This window comes from Colobus angolensis, unplaced genomic scaffold (assembly GCF_000951035.1).
Source record: "Colobus angolensis palliatus isolate OR3802 unplaced genomic scaffold, Cang.pa_1.0 Scaffold322, whole genome shotgun sequence".
Taxonomy (NCBI): domain Eukaryota; kingdom Metazoa; phylum Chordata; class Mammalia; order Primates; family Cercopithecidae; genus Colobus; species Colobus angolensis.
This window is the reverse complement of record NW_012116511.1, coordinates 1,639,535-1,659,996: the sequence shown is the minus strand read 5'-3', so window position 1 is coordinate 1,659,996 and position 20,462 is coordinate 1,639,535. Positions and strand designations below refer to the sequence as shown.

Sequence of the window (20,462 nt, the reverse complement as noted above, 5' to 3'; positions counted from 1 at the left end):
AGCTAATTTGTTTTTTGTATTTTTAGTAGAGATGGGGTTTAACCATGTTAGCCAGGATGGTCTTGATCTCCTGACCTCATGATCCACCTGCCTTGGCCTCCCAAAGTGCTGGGATCACAGGCATGAGCCACTGCGCCCGGCCTGTAAAATTATTTTTAATTACTATTTTGAACTTAACATTATTTCATTTATTTCTTAGTAATTTTACCCTTACCATTTCCAAGAGTCAAAAAAGAGAAAAAGATTATTTCAAATTTTTAAAAAGAGATGGGTAAGACTCACTGATAATTACAAAAGGGTAAAATAAAAAACATGGTCAAAATTAATTCATTCCATTTGTTAAATTACTAATGTGAATCTGAGTGTGTGTGCATGTGTATAAAATTTAGCAGTAAATCAACTATGGTAAAAGCAAATCTGCTTTTACTAAAAATATCTAATACTGTACTATAATAAAGTGTTATCTTAGCCTTATATAAGCTCAACTACTTCCTTTACTATGTGACATGAGTATATTAAAAAGAAGAGAGTTTTGAAAAACTTGCATCATTAACCATTCCAGGAGTTATTCTTACTGTATAGGGAACTTGCCTTTGCTGAAATTGAACATAGATGGGCATTTGTACACAAGGAGCTCAAACAGAGCCTGAAGAGAAAGGTCAAACCATTAAATAAATTCACAATATTCAGCAACTATCTAAAGCATGGTCTATTTTACTTCTAATTTCCTGTTCTTCCTCCAAAGACATAAATAATAACTACTGGCAATATCCAAACAGCATGTGAAATGCAAAGAGAAAAAAAACCCTGCTTACCAATATTTCCTCCAATTTCATACAAAAAAACTTCTCCTTTCTTGAGAGTCTGGGCAACCCCACTATGAGGGACAAAACAAAGGGATTACTTGTATCATCAAAGAGCTTGCAAGTAAATCACTTTAACATGCTTGGGGAATTCTGGCTGGTATGGAAAATTCATAACTTAGACACACTGTAATTATCTACACGTTTGTATTTTCCCATCTGTTAAATGTACCCAATAGGTAATAACAGTGTCACACCTGTACATTAAGATAAACAAATGGAATTATACATCTGAAGGCAAAATAGTAAATCAGTATCTAAATTTGTAAAATTCAAAAGAAAAGTTAATGTAACATTTCACTGCCAATCAAATTATTAATATGATTATCCACTTTGTATACAAGCCTAAAAGGTCCTCATAAAACTATTAAAAGAAATGTTTCCACCTTAGTTTTCACATTATGCTTATTTAATAAGTATTTATCATGGGTTTGCTGTGCTGACAACTCCAGTAGTGTGCAAGATGCATATAGAGAATAAGACATGCTTCTGGCTGGGTGTGAAGGCGCATGCCTGTAATCCCAGCACTTTGGGAGGCCAAAGCAGGTAGATCGCTTGAGCCCAGCCTGGGCAACATGGCAAAACCCCGCCTCTACCCAAAATACAAAAAATTCAGCCGGGCATGGTGGCAAGTGCCTGTGATCCTAGCTACTCGGGAGGCTGAGGTGGGAGGACTGCTTGAGCCCAGGAGATGGACGTTGCAGTGAGCTGAGATTGCACCACTGCATTCCAGCCTGGGAGACAGAACGAGACCCTGTCTCCAAAAAGACCAAAAAATTAAAAAAAAAAAAAAAAAGTGTTTAAAGATTTACCCTCTTCAAAGAATAAAGTGTTCCAGAACATTAGCTTCAAACATAAAAATTGGTGAAACTCAGTGGCTTTCAAATCTTTCTATAAAAGAATTACCTGAGAAACCTGCTGAAAATTCAGACCGAGAGCTCTAGAAACTCAGATTTAACTGGTCTAGAATAAAGCCCAAGAAACTGCTTTTCAAATGCTCTATAGTGGATTCTGAAGCATGGCAAGGTTAGTGGACCACTGAGATAAGGCCCTGAAGACACACTCTCTGGAACTGAGAAGAGAAAATCAGATCTGACTTGTATTCAAGCCATTAGGAAGAACATGGTATAGCAGCAGCGCTCCTCACCACCCATGGAATGGTTCATCTGGTTCTCCTCCTTTCTCTCCCCACCCTGTGTCCCTGGCACACTGGAAGGCTCTCTGGGTCCTCAGGCTGTGTTCCACCTGCTGCACTGCATCTGATCCACTTTGTTTCCAACCAGGGTGTAGGTTTATCTTTTAAATTAAGTAATTTAATCATTATTATTTTTGTTTTTAATCTAGTACATAACACAATCAACTATGGGTCTAAAGAGAGTCCCTATTTCTGTGAAAACCAAATTGAATGTTTCAGGAGACTTGATTTAAAGAAAAACATCTAGTTAGATATTGCTATCAGACTGATTCTCAAGTATCTGTGTTCCACTTTAAAGAAACAGGAGCTAGATTTCCTGGCATACTCAGATTTTTGCATAATGCTAATCAACAAATTCATTAAAGAAAAGGCAATAATCCTTTATCAAAGAATGAATGAATGTGCGATTTATTATATATATATTGTATGTCATTCATGTATCTATTGGCTTCAGTTGAGGAGGTGGGGGGAGAAAAAGAATGGAAGGATATAGAGTGGAATACAAATGGAAGAAGCACAGGTGGAATACAAATGGAAGAAGCACAGGAATGTGGTGGAAGAAATATATAAACATTTACTGAGAATTTCACCTACTATGCGGCCCAGACAGACAGTGCTATATGTGCACGGTCATTTTCCTAGTTAATTACAATAATAGACGCTATTCTGGTCCATTCTTATAAATGAGGAAGTTGGTACTTAAAGAGATGATAAAAACTAGCTGAAGGTGAAACAGAAATAGTTAGCTTTGAAATCCAGATTGCATCCCCAAGCATAGGGAAAGGGGCTGAGGACTGGGGGCGGAAGTGAGGTAAATGGAGAAGTTTACTAGACTTCCATCTAGGTGGAGAAGGATAGGAGGAAGAGCGGGAAGAACATACCCTGCTCCGGGTGTAGCAAATGCTTATTTAATACAAACACCACAAGCAGGAAATCCAAATTTGTCACAGGATAGTTGTCACAAGTTGGTGCTTTCTGTAACAATATACCTATGATTGTTTCATGCTATACCTTAAATATTAAAGTCACAGTTGAATGTGGAGTACAGCTTCATAGTCTCATATTATTAGCAAGTAGAGGAACAAAAGCACAGACTAAATTGAGCACTTGGGTCCTGAAAGTAAATGTAAATTAACTGTGTCTGGCTGGAAAGAGTTGCTTATATCTGAAGTCTGGCCAGGTCTTCAGGTACACATTCTGGGAGACAATGAGAGCATGGTTGGTGGGAAGAATGGCAAAAGTTAGTATCTACTAAGTCAAAGTAGGGAGCAGAGAGGAAGTGGACCGACTTTGCAGAAGCTGCAAAACACTATAGGGAGCAAAGACATTTGAGAACTTCCAACTGCCCCCAGGACATAATCCCCCAAAATCCATCTACTCTCAGACTCTGCACTAGTGGTTCCCAGATCTATGGTGCTCTGTAGATCCTCCAGCCAGCGTGGAGAATGGTGAAGGGGACTGCCTTCGGATTGAGAATTCCAGCTCTACCACCTATGAAAAATGTGTGACCTTGCAAATCTCTGTTTTCTTATCAGTGAAACAGACGCAATAATAGCACTTACTTCAGAGTGCTGTTTTGAGGGAAGTTTACACTGGCTTATTGAAGCCTAGATATTACCAATAAACCTCTCTCTCATTTCATCACCATCTGTTAGCTGCACAGATTCATCCTTTCTCCCAATTTATAAACCCTGAGGGAAGGTACTTTAAAATATATGTTTATATCTCCCCTTCCATTTATGGTACTAGAAGTATGTAACATGTTTCTGTTCTGTTTAAGGCCCTGTGCTAGAACAGAAACATATTACATACTTCTAGTACCATATATTAAAATTGGAGAGGCTTTGGTGGAAAGCTTGATTGAAGCCCCCAAATGTTAGAATGAGGAGATTCAATTCAATGAAAGACCAAGAGAGAGTATTCGTAAACTGAGATGCCAATGCCCTGGATTTCCCTCTGTTTTTAAACATTTAGTTTATTTCCGTGACTGAAAATGAGGCTGGAGAAGGCATGAAAACATGACTTCAGCTAAAAGAAAGAATTCAAAGGGCAAAACCTGAAAATTCAATATACTTCTTAGAATCTCTAAAATTTAAGAAAAGACACTACCAAGTGTTCTGGAAAGGGCATACTCTAATATAGTGAGAGGGATACTAGCAGCTTTCCAATGACTTTCCCTGCCCTGTCAACCCCAAAATATAGATGAAGGGCCTGTTGTCCTTAATGAGGATGGTATGTTCTCCCCCTGAGACTTCAGCACTCAAAGGCCTGGTTTTCCTCTTTCCATTCTTTATGGTTTGTTTCTAAATTTGACCATTTTGAAATTCATTATATTTCATAGAAAAAGTTGTGTCTTTTCTTTATTTTAATGCCACTGCATCCTAATTAGTAATTTTTCTTACAGCCTACAAACAGTAATTAACCTCCAATCAACATATCCTGGAAAGAATATTGAGTGGTCTCGCTTGGCAAGCCCATCACAGGCCCAGTGAAGGAACGCTCAAATCCTGCTTGAATCAGGCTCAACCTGAACACAAGCCACATCAAATGAACTAAACTCATTCTCACAGTCTAATGGTTAAGTCTGCTGTTCTCTTCTTCTGGGAACACAACATTTTTAAGCATTTCATACTACCCCACAATTAAAAAAAGGAAAAAAAAAAAGCAGCAGCGAAGGGGAGAGAGAGAGCAAGTGAGTTATGCCATGGAATAATTAACACAAAACAGGCCTCTACCTTTCTTGGCTGAGAAACCTGGCAAGTACATCACTGGCTTTTAGTTCTTCAGTTAGCTGTATTGCCATGGAAACTTTCGAAAGATGGGGAGCTTGCACTCGAATCACTCCCTGAGGAACGTCAGCCTGCAAAGCAATAATGACACTGGAACAAAGCTGGCAGCAGCTGGAACGTGTAACTCTACAACGCATTATATAGTAAGTGTACTTAACTACTACACATTTTACTTCACTACATAAAAACCTTAACTACTGTATAATGTAATTTGCTAAATTACATCAAACCTCAAATATCCTCTTAATGGTGATAGGGGAACTTTATAATGCCTGTGCAGTAATGCTTAATTATTTTTAAAGATGTAAAGAATGACAGCAATAACCATTACTGCCATATTAAGTGCTGATTTCTGAGTATTATCTACTGAGGGTGCTTCTTCATGTAGCAATTTATGAAATTGAATCAGAAAGAAGTTACTTTGTGTGCTATTGCAATATGTACATTTGAAAAATCTTCCTGGACATTCACAAAATTTCACAAAAATTTTTTTGTCTCTGAATGTTTTATAAAAAAGAAACATGCTTTTCTATTTATATTATGTCTGTTCCCCATTTGGTTAATGAGCTCATGCTTTTTGGCTATACACTTTGAACTTATGATGACCCCTTCTAAATCTTTTGCCCATGGATGTGAAAAACATTTTATGGATTCGAGGATACCAGTGAAAGTTTATGAGGTTTGTAATACCAAAATGTCAGCTATAGCATTAGAAATATTAGGCTTAATTAATTCCTAAATGGTTTTTCTAAAATAAATACTATTATTTATAACCATTATGACTTAGACCTTAGAATAAACAGCAAGCATAAATCATGTTTAAAAGATAATGCTTTAAAAAATATAAATACCCTGTTCAATTGAACCAAAATTTATTAAAGATCTACTGAGTACCAGATATTGTACTGTGTTTACTTACCTAGTAATAAGAAACGAGTCCTTTACTGCATAATATTATTTTATGCCCACAATATCATGTCCTTTTTTTTTTTTCTTTGTAATATACACGGTCTTGAATTTTTTTTTTTTAAATAAACATCTCGGGAGTTTGAGACTAGCCTAGCCAACATGGCAAGACCCTGTTTCTACTAAAATTAAAGAAATTAGCTGGGTGTGGTGGCGCCCACCTGTAATCCCAGCTACTTGGGAGGCTGAGGTAGGAAAACTGCTTGAACCTAGGAGGCGGAGTTTGCAGTGAGCCAAGACGCACTCCAGCCTGGGAGACAGAGTGAGACTCCATCTCAAAAAATAAATAAATATCAAGCAGAGATATACAACAGGTGCCATTAATCTGATTTCTTTCAAAGTTCAACAAAAATAATATACCTTTAGAATCAGGCTCCATAAAAATGTAGGTACCCTAAAATATTTAATATTGCTTCTCAGTAATATCAGAGATTTAGTGTGGGAATAACAAGAAAAAGAAGCAACACTGTATAAGACTGTACAGTGAATATGGGACTGTGTAAAGCCACGGACTGCAAACAACAGCTAGACCTGCAAAGGTATCACAAAGGACCTGACCATCAACCTCAGAAATCCTGCTGCAGAGTGGGTGGTGCCCCACCTGCCTCCTTCCTCTGACCAATCAGTGAAGGGCCACAGAACACATTACTCCAAACCTTAACAAAAATAGACAAAGGCTTCCAGGGTCTTGCACTCATGATTTTGCTGGGCTTACTTTGGTCATAGCATCCTCTTCTAACTTCTCTTTCAGGATATATTATGCTCAATTCAATCTGTGAAGGACAATCTAATTCCAATCTCCCAATTCCAACCTGTGCCCAAATCCCTCAATTCCTGCTTCATCTTTCTATCCAGCCTGAATCCTTGGCTTGATTTTTTGACTTATTGATACTTTAATCTATGACCTTGACCTCATCCCTAGGATACAAGTATAATTTCCTCCGTCCTTGATTCTGTGACAGGCTTTATTTTCACTTGTAACACTTTGGAAAACCTGCTGCTTCTTGCAATGGATGGGGCATTTCATGTGGTACAAAGCAGTTATTAAATCAATGGTATAACATACAACTCAGGGACTCCATGAACTTCTCCCTGGGGTTTGAACTCTAGGTTATTTCCCATTATGGCCATTTAACCTGTTCGCACGGCCTCACCTATCTGTTGCCTCATAGGAGGTGGAAAATAATAAGTGGCATGGACACCTTTAACGTTAGACTGAAAATTGTAATAGCAACATGTGAAGCATTGAGACTGTGCTCGTGAAATCCCAATCCACCTTGTCTACTCAGTAAGCACAACAATATTAGTATTTTGGATTCTGTTAGTTTATCACTGTTATTACTATTGTTTTGTGGAGGGACCTGAATGGCAGGCTAGAGTTTGCAGATAGCCATGTACTTTATATCGAGGTTAAAAGTTAGGAAATCCTGGTTGAGTCATAGTGTCAAATATCCTTATATATAGGTTTATCAGGGACAGAAATTGCTCCCATAGTCACATCTCATCCAGCCCTAGAATATCAAGGTAGTCAAATCTACACTGACATTTAAAGGGAAGATGATTGGATTAAGTTTTTATAGAGAGAAAGTCCACAATAAATGAGTTGCAAAACCAAAATGATTCAGAAAATAATATATTATCACAGAGAGTTCAGGGGTATGGCAATCTTAAGTCAGCTCCTTGCCTTTCCCCCCACTATTTCTTGTAGCACCGCCTATTGTTTAGATAAAAAGGTCCATCAGCACTCCAAGCTTTCCTATCTTTGTGTACGTTCTACTCCCCCTCCCAAATCTCTCTCTGCTAACCATTTTTCAAGGCTCAGCTCAAATACCTCAAACTCCATGGACTCTTCCATGCTCCACAGGGGTCAAAACGAATCTCTTCATTCTCATTCTTATAAAGGAGAGCTGACTCTCCTTTATAAGGGTCCTACTATACGACCTGTATTCTGGTTGTATGCCACATGTCTTACTCTTATATGTAGCCACCCATCAATGTTTATTGATTAAATGAATCATTCAAAATTACTTATTTTTTGTTTGTTTTTACTAACAATGATAACATAAAGTAAAATTAATCTAGAATAAAAGAAAGTATGCAAAGGGGTATTTCCTTAATGGCAAAAAATCATCTTAGGAACATTGTCTAAAAGAAACAAGTTAAGGTGCCTCCATCCACCATATGGTATTCCCTCTACTACCAAGAAAAGACAGGAAGGGAAAGAAAGCAGAGAAAAGGAATTAAGTATGTTACAAGAGACAATTCAGTCACTTACTTCTGTAGAGAGCCAAAGAGAAAAGCCAGAGTTACTAACATTAGCATGTACCTGCTTGGGGATGTAGTCTCTTTTCCCCTCCAACACCTCTCATGAAGAGCTGAATGTATTAGTCTCTTCTCGTGCCGCTACGAAGAAATACCCAAGACTGGGTAATTTACAAAGAAAAAAGGTTTAATTGATTCACAGTTCCTCACGGCTAGGGAGGTCTCAGGAAACTTACAATCATGGCAGAAGGCACCTCTTCACAGGGCAGCAGGAGAGAGAAATGTCAAACAAAGGGGGAACAGTCCCTTATAAAACCATCAGATGTCATGAGAACTCACTCGCTATCACAAGAACAGCAGCATAAGGGTTACTACCCCCATGATTCAATTACCTCCTACCAGGTGCCTCCCACAACACATGCAGATTATGGAAACTACAATTCAAGATGAGATTTGGGGGGGTATCATTCCATCCCCAACCTCCCAAAATCTCATGTCCTCACATTTCAAAACACAATCATGCCTTTCCAACAGTCCCCCAAAGTCTTAACTCATTCCAGCATTAACCCAAAAGTCCAAGTCCAAGGCCTCATCTGAGACAAGGCCAGCCTCTTCCGCCTGTGAGTCTGTAAAATCAAAAGCAAGTTAGTTACTTCCTGGGTACAATGGGGATACAGGCATTGAGCAAATGCACCCATTCTAAATGGGAGAAACTGGCCAAAACAGGGGGCTTCAGGCCCCATGCAAGTCTGAAATCTAACAGGGAAGTTGCCAAATCTTTTTTTTTTTTTTTTTTCAATGGAGTCTTGCTTTGTCACCCAGGCTGGAGTGTAGTGGCATGATCTCAGCTCACTGCAACCTCTGCCTCCTGGGTTCAAGCGATTCTCCTGCCTCATCCTCCCGAGTAGCTGAGATTATAGGTGCTTGCCACCATGCCCAGCTAAATTTTGTATTTTTAGTAGAGACAGGTTTCACCATGCTGGCTGCTGGTCTTGAACCCATGACCTCAAGTGATCCACCCGCCTTGGCCTCCCAGAGTGCTGGGTAACAGGCATGAGCCACCATGCCCAGTCTAACCAAATCTTAAAGTTCTAAAATGATCTTCTTTGACTCCATGTCTCACATTCAGGTCATGCTGATACAAGAGGTAGGCTCCAACAGCCTTGGGCAGCACTGTCCCTATGGCTTTGCAGGGTACAGTCCCCCTCCCGGCTGCTTTCACAGGCTGCTGTTGAGCGTCTGCAGCCTTTCTAGGCACATAGCAACAGCTGTCAGCGGATCTACCATTCTGGGGTCTGAAGGACAACGGCCCTCCTCTTATAGCTCCACTAGGCAGATTCCCAGTGGGGACTCTGTGTGGGGGCTCCAAACCCACATCTCCCTTCTGCACTGCCTTAGTAGTGGTTCTCCATGAGGGTTTTGCTCCTGCAGCAAATTTTGCCTGGACATCCAGCATTTCTGGATATCCAGGCATTTCCATACATCCTCTAAAATACAGGCGGAGATTCCCAAACCTCATTTCTTGACTTTGGTGTACCTACAGACTAAACACCGTATGTAAACTTGCCAGGCTTGGGGTTTGCACCCTCTGAAGTAATGGCCCAAGCTGTACCTTGGCCCCTTTTAGCCACGGCTGGAGCTGAAGCAGCTGGGATTCAGGGCACCACGTCCTGAGGCTGCGTAGAGCAAGGGGGCCCTGGGCCTGGCCCAGGAAACCAGTTCTCCCTCCTAGGCCTCTCTGTGATGGGAAGGGCTGCCTTGAAGGTCTCTGACATGCCTTAGAGACATTTTTCCCATCGTCTTGGTGATTAACATTTAGCTTCTTGTTACTTATGCAAATGTCTGCAGTGGGATTGAACTTCTCCCAGGAAATGGGTTTTTGTTTTCTACCACATTGTCAGGCTGCAAATTTTCCAGACTTTTATGTTCTGCTTCCCCTTGAATGCTTTGCCGCTTAGACATTTCCTCCACCAGATACACTAAATCATCTCTCTCAAGTTCAAAGTTTCACAGACCTCTAGGGCAGAGTCAAGTTGCCACCAGTTTCTTTGCTACAGCATAGCAAGAATCACCCTTATTCCAGTTGCCAACAAGTTCCTCATCTCCAGCTGTGACCACCTCACCATGGACTATCAGCATTTTGGTCAAAGCCATTCAACGCATCTCTAGAAGTTCCAAACTTTCCCACATCTTCCTGTCTTCTGAGCCCTCCAAGTCTCTAGAAAGTTCCAAATTCTTTCATATTTTGTTATCTTCTTCTGAGCCCTCCAAACGGTTCCAACCTCTGCCTGTTACCCATTTTCAAAGTCACTTCCACATTTTCAGGTATCTTTACAGCAGCACCCCACTCCATCGGTACCAATATCTGTATTAGTCATGGTTCTCTAAAGGGACAGAATTCATAGCATTGATGTATACATAAAGGGGAGTTTATTAAGGAGTACTGACTCACATGATCACATGGTGAAGTCCCACAATAGCTCATCTGCAAGATGAGGAGCAAGGAAGCCAGTCCGAGTCCCAAAACCTCAAAAGTGGGGAAGCGGACAGTGCAGCCTTCAGTCTGTGGCTGAAGGCCAGACAGCCCCTGGCAAACCAGTGGTGTAAGTCCAACAGTCCAAACCTTGAAGAACTTGGAGTCCAGTGTTCGAGAGCAGGAAGCATCCAGCCAGGAGAAAGATGAAGGCCAGAGGACTCAGCAAGTCTGTTCCTTCCACTTTCTTCTGCCTATTTTTATTCTAGCCATGGTGGCAGCTGATTAGACGGTGCCCACCCACATTGAGGGTGGGTCTGCCTCTCCAGTCCACCAACCTAAATGTTAATCTCCTTTGGCAACACCTTCACAGACACACCCAGGAACACCACTTTGCATCCTTCAGTCCAATCAAGTTGACACTCAATATTGACCATCACACGAAGAAGGCCTCTAATAATATGACCATAAGCCCATGATTTCTAAATGAGCTCAGGTATCATAGCTTTGGGGAGTATGACCATGCTTCCTTATGAAATGAGGTGTTGAGGTCAGGGTGGTATAAGGACTTGCACAGAAAGCACCACATCTGACCCAGGAATCTAGGATCTTTCTGATAGTTAAGAGTTTTAATAAAGAGTCCCAAGGTACTAGCTTCTGGGGGCAATTGAGAGTTTTCACGTATATGTGTAATGTTAGGTAATTGACATATAATTGACATAAAAACCACAGGCTGGTTTTTGCCAAGATGGGAAGCAGCATGAGTACTCTCCTACAGATTCCTTCTGGCTATGAAATAAAGCATTTCCCACATCCCTTTCCCTCAATGAGCAGGGGATGAGGTTAAGTCACCTTTGAGCTCAGCAAGAAACCTTCCCAAGCTACAAACTGTAATCATTTTGACTTATTTCAAACAGCTTGAATATCAATATCCTTGGAAAGCATTTCATTAAACTAACAATAGTACATGGTTTTCATTAAACCTTCCTAGGCTGACATTCCCTGACCACTAGAGAACCTGTATTCTATAATAGGGAGAGCGTGTGTGTATGTGTGGTTTGTGTGTCTATGGGATATGAACATTTCTCAGCTTGTTTATTTCTGCAGTGATTCATCCCATCCAAATTCTTACAACGATACAGAGATTGAGTTTGACTCAATATGGATCTACAATGCTCTTTATCTCTGAAGAAGAAATGAGTTTAACCAGTACATATAATGGTAAAGTTAAAGAGTTAAACTTGTTTCTGGGAAGTTTTTTGCTGGATATCTTGACAAGGAAGGCCAAATGATATTTATGAAGATGACAAACAATAAATTATGCCAAAGCCATCATTTAAATGGTGTATGACAACCACTATTAAGTACTAGAATCATGCTGTATCGAATACTGAAGCTATTAGTATACTAATTACATTGAGCTGCCAAGCTTTGAAAAGACATAACATGCCTGATCGTTAAGCCAAACAGTCTGTTCTTGAGCCATAATAATAACTGAATCTGTACACAGTATGATCTTTATAACCTTTCTATTTCACATGTTTTAATCTGAAGTTGTGACTCTGTCCCCTGCATTTTTTTCCCCATTGAGATAGGGGAGGAGTGTGCTTGCGAACTGCAGTTATGGGAGATACAGCAGGACTGGAGAAGGGCAGTATTTGACTAACACACCATCAAAGAAAAGTCACAAAGGATTTTACAACTTCAAGAGTGTTAATTTCTTATGCATGCAAAGATTACAATAATAGAGAAAATGACCTCATATTGTCTTCACATGTTTTACATATTGAAATACAGTTTATATTTCTAAACCTGATTTTATTATTATCTGGTTAAATCACAATTTTAGCATTTTTTCATAAGGTATATAAAAACACTGCATTGCTCATATTTTTGCACTCTAGAGATTAGAAATTTAATGTCAGACCTGTAGAAGAGGTCTTTTTCTTTTCCATTAAAAGCTAATTTAAATGTAAAGCTGACATTTTTTATGCTACAGAAAACCCTTTTTATCTTCAAAAGGGCAAATTGGAAATACAGCTTTTTCAAAAAGAAGGCCAGATATAACACATATTTTAGAAAATTACACAGGGACATTTTAGCAAGGTATCTTAAACTAAAATGGTATATTCATCACCCTAGTCTGAACTGACAACACTGGGAAGTGGTGATATAAAAGGAATTCTCTAGTATCTTGAACTATGTGCTAATTATAATTGGATCTTTGTTATCCAAATGCCTTAAACTTTTATCCAACTCACAGATTCAGAGGATTTTAAAGAAAGGCTTAAAATAACTTCCATAGTTAATAAGCATTCAATTTCCAATGGCATACGTTCTAGTATTTTTTCTTTTAATGTGGTATTTTTATGCACTATTAAAAAAATCAGGGAATGTCATAAAAAGAAATAAGATTTTGTGCTTGATATTGTAATTTGATTTTCCACTTGGGTCCCCAAGTAAATCCAGACACTGTTTCCAGACCTAAAGCAGATGCTCGAAACAATACCTGCCACAACGCTTTGCAGCGAGAACCATTAAATGAAATCAGAGTTGCAATTCTAAACAGAGTCGTGCATAAAGGCACGCAACCCTGGCCACAAACAACTCAGCATCTACACCGCACTGCTGCCAATGCCAGGATTCTTCCAGTGGTAGCAACAGATTTCTTTTCCACAGCCATAGCCCTACCCTCTAAAATGTGACAAGATTATTCCGGAACTTTCAGCAAGTCACGTAAGTTCTCTAAAGCTTGAGCTCCTCCCTGGTAAATTAAGGGTGTGATACTAGCATGTCCCAAGTTAGCACTAACATTAACCCTAGGAGAGAAAGCCTTTTGTTTCCTTGACCTCTGAGGTCAGATGTGGTGAGCAGCATATGGCATCTTTGACAGAATCTCACAGAGCCACTCTGTACCCTCACTCTCATAAACGAACAGCCTCCCTTTGAGAGGTGAGCTTGAATGGCAGAAGAAACACCATACAAACCTAAGTCACGATAACCCTGAGGCCTGGATGAGTCAACAAATCATAACCAATTGTTCATCAAAGCTGCCCCCACATTCTTAGTAGGCAGAGATGCAATCTGAGGTAATTATAAGATATCTGGCATTTCCTTTAAAATTCTAAAAGAAAGAAACATGTGGGAGACAGGATGCAACAAGGTCAGAAAAATGTGTTCAATTGTTGATGATAAAGGTTTTGGGGGGCTCATGTACTATTCTTTCTACTCATGTGTGTTAAAAAAAGTTTCATGATAAAATTAAATATACATGTGCATACACACATACAAACACACCAATAGGAAGAGGGAATTACCCTTCCAGTTTTTAGACAATACACACGCCCAAGCCCTGCCCTGGGAGAGTCTGACTCAGTGGGTCTAGTGAGTCACCCAATCATAGTTTCCTTTTTGTTTTGTTCTAAAATAATATTAGTAGGCCAGGTGCAGTGGCTCACACCTGTGATTCCAGGTGTGAGAGGCTGAGGAGGGAGGATTGCTTGAGGCCAGGAGTTCAAGATCAGTCTGTGCAACATAGCAAGACCCTGTCTCTACAAAAAATTTAAAAATTAACCAGGCATGGTGGTGCATGCCTGTAGTCCCACTTACTCATGAGGCTGAGGTGGGGGGATCCCTTGAGCCTGCAACTTTGAGGTTACAATGAGCCATGATTGCACCATTGCACTTCAGCCTGAGTGACAAAGTAAGATCTTATCTCCAAAATTAAACAAACCTTTAAAAGATTAAATATTACAGATGCCTCTATTGTGAACTTCTGGTTAAATACCATTAACCTGATCCGAGGCTATCATTTTATAAAAGAAACTGAAGCCCACAAAGGTAAAATGACTTCTCACACTCACTCATGGCAGAGCTGGGGCTATATCCTCAAGCCACATGACTTCTGGGGTGTATGTGTGGGTGCAGGTGTGTGTGTTATCAACCCCAACAAGTTAAAGGCTATCAGAAAATGATTATTATTAATGGTCTACAATTTTCTTATTGCTCCTCCAACTGTTTCTTCCTAGTATAATTAATGGATAAGACATATTAGTATTTAAGAACATCTACATTTGAACCAAACACTTAGTATGAGGTAATCACTAAAAACACTTGCCTTATGAGGTAAATTGAGTACATCTTACAAGCTGGCACAAATTATTAATTACCTAGTCTAGCATGTCTTAATAATACGAAGGCCCGATTTTAAACAGTTAGCTTTAATAGCATACAAAATTATTATTTTTTAAGAGGGGTTCAAGTGATCCTCCTGTTCAGCCTCCCAAGTAGCTGGGACTACAGGTGCATGCCACTGCATCGAGCCAAAGTCTCTTAAAAATATTACCTTGAAGAATGTTTATGATCTATAATCTCTTTCACTCTCCAATTCCTGGCAATCTAGCTTCTTCCATAAATTATCATTGACAATGTTTTGGAGAAAGTAATAATTAACCTTCAAATTCGAAAACCTTTGTCCAATGTTAACTGTACTCAGCCTCTCCGCAGCATTTGGCATTACTAACCAAGCTCTTTCTACTTAGTCTACTCTTTCTGCCTGGGCTTCAGATAAACTGTACATCCTTCAACTTTCTCTTACTTCCTATTATTTCCTAGCATCCTTTACCAGCTCTTCTTGAATGGCCCATACTTCAATATTGGAATCCCTAGAGATCTCTCTTTGCCTCTTTATTTTCTTACTCCATATATCCACCTTGTATAATATGAATCACTCTATGGCTTCAACAACAATTTCTAGGCTCATCCCAAAGGTGTGCCTCCAATGCTGGACGCTCCTTGAAATTCAGGCCCCTGTAGCCAACTCTCACACAGGCAAGTTAACCCAAAGTGTCAAAAACTTACTTTTACGTCTGTTTCCCTTTTGCTTGATGCTAAAGTCACCCAAGGCAAAATTTGGCAAGTCATTCTAGATTCCCTTCTTCTTCCACACCCTTCACATCCAATCGGTATCCACATCTTGCAGGGTTCCTATTGGCTCACATTCTAAAGTTTTTTCCATTCTCAACAGGGCCTTGGCTCTAGCCCAGGACCATTTTAAGAACAACATATGAAACATATTTTATAACAGCAGTGATCCATGTTCATTGTATTACCACCCGTAAACCCAGAGTTTTGGTATATATCCTTCTTAGAGTCCTTCTGTGATCTATGGCGAAACAAAGGATAATGGTGAAGACTCCATGGATTTAAAGTCATATAGATTTGGTTTCAAATTCCAGCTCCACCAATTCCTATCTAGATAACCTTAGTAACTTTAAGATCGGTAATTCTCATTTTCCTCATCTGAAAAAAATTAGACAATAATACACTCCAATTAGACTATCATAAATATTACATGAGACAATGTTTATACACTGTTTAGCATCATGCCTGACCTATGCAAAACATTAAAATCATAGTTATTACCCCCTAAAAATACAGCACTACACCACTCACTGATTCCTAACCTCTTTTTTCACATAGTAACAGATTACAAATCTCTTCAATGTCAAGATACACATTTGTACATTTTCATGGTATTTCGCTGTATAGATATGCCATAACATATTTAACTAGCCACCTCTATTCTTTTGGATTATCTCTAATTTTGGTCAGTGTAAGAAAATGACAATGAACTTAACCACAAATATTTGCTTGCTCACGCTATTACTCTCTTTGGAGGAATTTCTGAGTCCAGTGAAGTGCATGGTTTTCAAGACTTTGCCACATGCCACTGTTCTCTGGAAGGACTCTACCAATTTATATACTCCCATCAACAAGGAAATTACCTACCATCTCCCACCTACCCTCCAGTCTTACACTCCCTCAATCTTTCCTTTGCCTTTCAGCAATTCCCTGTCATGCACAGAGTAGAAACTTTGCTCTCTATCTCTCTTGAGGCTCACTCCTGCTTACCCCCTCTGCCCCTGTCTCTCTACGCACCTAAGTGGCCAGTTAGCATGACCTGATTTTCTCTCCAAACATTTCAAATATCCCCACTTATATGTCTAATGACATCATACTCAACAGGTCCTAAATTGAAATCATGAAATTGAAAGCAATACCATCCTTCCAATTTCTCAGGCCAAAAATCAGTCATTTTTGACCTCTTTTATTCTCCTACATGATTTCCATCAGGAAATCTCAATGGCTCTAATTTCAAAACAAAATCCAGAATCCAACCATTTCTCCACTTTCCAATACTGATACCCTGGTCTGAACCACCATTATCTCTCACCTGGATTACAAGAACCTCTCAAATGATTTCCCTACTTCTCTTTGCCCCCTTATAGTCCATTCTCAACACAACAGCCTAAGGAATCATTTTAAAACATCGTATAGATTTTCAAGCCTTTGTTTCAAACTCCCATTTCACTCAGAGTAAATCCAAATTTCTGAAGATGATCTGTCTACAAGGCCCTATGCAATCTTGTCCCCTTGCCCCCTGACCTCATTTCACACTACTGTTCCCTCTGCTGGCTTCACTCCAGCTACACTCCCTCATTAAGGTAAGTTCCTGCCTTAAGGATTTTGCACAGACTATTCTTTCTGCCTGGACTGAGTTTCCTGAGATATACACACAGGTCAACTCCCTGCCCTTCCTCTTGTCTTTGCTTAAATGAATAATATCCAGACTATCTCAACTTAATAGTGCCAGGGGCTCTCCTTCCCAATTCCCTTGTTCTGTTGTTTTTATTACTTTTGGAGGATAAACCACATACTAACACATCATATGAATTACTTCCTGGATTTACTTATATTTTTAGAATTTAAGCTGTAGAAGAGCAGTGATCTTTATATGTTTCGTCCAGTAATTTATATTTCAAGTACCCAATAATTCCTGGCACACAGTAGGCACATATCAAGTAACTGTTTAACAAATGAAAAAAATCACCCCCAGGCAATTTCATGCCCTACAGTTTCATATTACATATTTGAATGATTTGGAGGAGAGTCAAGAAAGTACAGCAACCAGACAGAATGAAGGAGGGGGCGTGGCTTACAGCAAAGTAGACGGTCTTTGTTCCATCCAAAGGGAACAGCTTCTACTCAATTCCAGGCAATTGCTACCCTGCTCGAAAGCAGGCCCCTTACCGCCAGAAGATGAGGGATGTCCCAACATCCATTTGTTATTCGGATGGTGGTTCAAACTTTCACATTAAATCTTTTAGTTTTAGAATTCTGGCAGTTGCCAGTTGGAAGCAACATGCAAAAAACTCTTGTTACTTAGTGACTTACCACATATCCACAGTATTTGAACTTAGCTTGTACCTCTACTTGTCCTGTAATTGCTTTCTGTGTCTATTTACTCTCCCTAATAGAATGACATAATTTTTTTAAAAAACCTTTGGATACTGATTAGAATTTTTTTTTTTTTTTGAGATGAAGTCTCACTCTGTCACTCAAACTGGAGTGCAGTGGCACAGTCTCGGCTCACTGCCTCCTGGGATCAAGCGATTCTCCTGCCTTAGCATCCCAAGTAGATGAACTACAGGTGTGTGCCACCACGTCCAGCTAATTTTTATATTTTTAGCAGAGACGAGGTTCCACTGTCTTGGCCAGGCTGGAGATTAGAATTTTTCTACCAAAATGACAGGCCAAATGGACCTCCACCATGGGCTGTGATGTCAGAAGGCTTCCTCTGCGGGTTAGATGGCTCCTCTCTAGTGACACCTGAACAACACCAACACTGATTTATTTTTCACATCTCAGCTTGACTCCCCAGTGAAGTCTCTCTCATGCGTACTTCCTGTTTTGTAGATGACGGTACCCTGGTCAGGCTTCAATCACATACCTCTGAGCTACATCCCTTCTATATCCCTTCTCCTGGCTCCTCGAGCGCGAGCACCCAGCTCCCCGACTCCCTGGGAACACCTAACATAAAGTGAGGGGCTAGCACCAAGGTGGCAGTAGCATTTTGTTAGATGAGTAACTGAATTTCACATAAGGGAAAAACAAAACAAAACTCAAATGCTTTTTTTTCCATAAATGACAAAATTACTAAAATATTCCATCTCCAAAAAGTAAACATTTCATTTTTTCTACATATTATTAAAAAGGTACACCCCAAACGTTTCCTTAAGTAGATCCTGAGCTTCAGAGTATCACGGCTAAATGCGCTATAAAAAGACAAGGCTATAAAGTCACTTAATATGAATGAGAAGGGCTGCAAAACAGATTTTATTCACATATTTACTATGGTCTTAGAGGTAACAGAACATTCTAAATTTAACCAAAAGCCAAACAAAAATGCTTTCTAAAAGCCTTTAGGAATATATCAAGGCCTTTCTAAAAAAAAAATAAGCATTATTTACAACTTCTCTTTATGTTTTTAAAGATATTTAAAACTTGATTTAAAATGTTTTACAATGCCAAGAAAGTATTATTTTTTAAGAGTGAGAGATACAAATAAATCTAAGAGAAAAACTTTGTTTTTATGGTTACTGGATCCATAAGCAGGTCAAAACCAAAAATTCAGACAAAGGCTGATAACTGCATTTTCACATTATTCCACAAGATGTCAGCATGTAACTAAACAACTTCAATGGTGGTGGTAGAGGGAGGAGGAGGATTCACCTAAATAGAACAATAGAAACCCGTTCATTTCATGATCTTACGCTACAGCTTTGGTAACTCACTTCATAAACGCATATCCATGTATATTTCATTATTGTAAACCCAGTTCTTAATATATCCTTACAGTACTTTATAAATACAGCTATTTAGATATTTCTTTTTTGAAACACCTTAATTTTTTTCTTTCCAATTTAGCTCTCAAAATTCTTCTGATCAAATTAAGAACCTTCAAATACTTATTAAGGTCCAGGAATAATCTTCGGCACAACACAAACATTAACCTATGTGTCTCTCTGGATTAGCTATTTTCCCCCATTCTACAGATGAGAAAAATTTAGAAAAAAATGTCAGTGGTTCACATGGGGTTACTTACTCACTCTAGATTATATATTCAGTAGGCGACTAGAGTCTCTGCAGGAGGGGTAGGGGTAGGGGTAGGGGTAGGGGTGTGGGTGTGTGTGTGTGTGTGTGTGTGTGTGTTCAGTCTTGTCTTGATATCTTCCTTTGTTCCCCATTAACAGCTCACATGCTGAGTCACCAACACCTGACCAACTATCAATCCTGATCATTAGCAGCAGTAGTAGGAAGATAGTTACTGACGTCTTTCACTTACAAGTAGTACCAAAGCCTCGTAAGTGGCAGAAAGTCATACTACGGCGACATTAAATAAAAATGTTTGGTATTAAAAAGTAACTTAAAATCTGAATAGATACACATCTCCACTATTTCCTTACATCATTTGTACTCTTATCTTGCTTTTCATATTTTTCTCGGTCATAAGCCATTTTCTTCAGCAGTTTCTTCATGGCTCTTTTATCCTTTTTATGATTTTCCGTGTTTTGCTTCCTCACTTGGTTTACAATAAACTTGGGAATCTACAGAGAAAAGGAATTAATCTTGGAGAGGAAAAAGAAGTGCCAGCATTTTAAACTACAGGAAAAAACTGTATTTTTTAAATTTCAAAAGGAGTAAAGGGTTTCTCTTTTTGATAAGACTGCCGTTTTCCATGCACTATTCATTAAATCTGTGAAAAGAAAGTGCTTCATATTATTCACTTACCAGGTGTGCAGGGCATCCACATGGTGTAATTCACCACCCACTGTGGAAGGTTCCAAAAGAGGCTTTGTGAAGTTCAAGGACACAGTGGCCTTCTTCCATGCCAGACTGGAGACCCCCTGAGGTGACGAGCAGTAGAAGCCACCACCTCCATAGGTCTTTCCTTTTGCAGCCTCCTACCTACAGCCCTGCTAGCTAACCTAAAGTCCCCTTCTAATAACCAGCTAGCCTCTGCTGTCATGAGAGAAAGAACAACTCCTCAAGAAACAAGAGCTGATAGGTAG

The 20,462-nt window shown here is 39.4% G+C and overlaps 1 protein-coding gene across 2 annotated transcripts in view; it reads right to left on the bottom strand.

Moving 5' to 3' along the window:
* Positions 1–20,462, bottom strand: part of ARHGAP18 (Rho GTPase activating protein 18) — a 141,637-nt gene that overhangs the window by 3,462 nt on the left and 117,713 nt on the right. The window contains exons 12-14 of one of the 2 annotated variants that reach the window (XM_011951652.1): positions 19,857–19,997; positions 4,794–4,918; positions 816–877 (exon numbers count right to left, since the gene is read on the bottom strand). In XM_011951652.1, coding sequence (XP_011807042.1) covers positions 816–877; positions 4,794–4,918; positions 19,857–19,997 — 328 coding nt within the window. The remainder of the gene's footprint in view (positions 1–815; positions 878–4,793; positions 4,919–19,856; positions 19,998–20,462) is intronic. The other variant, XM_011951653.1, reaches the window with a different exon arrangement.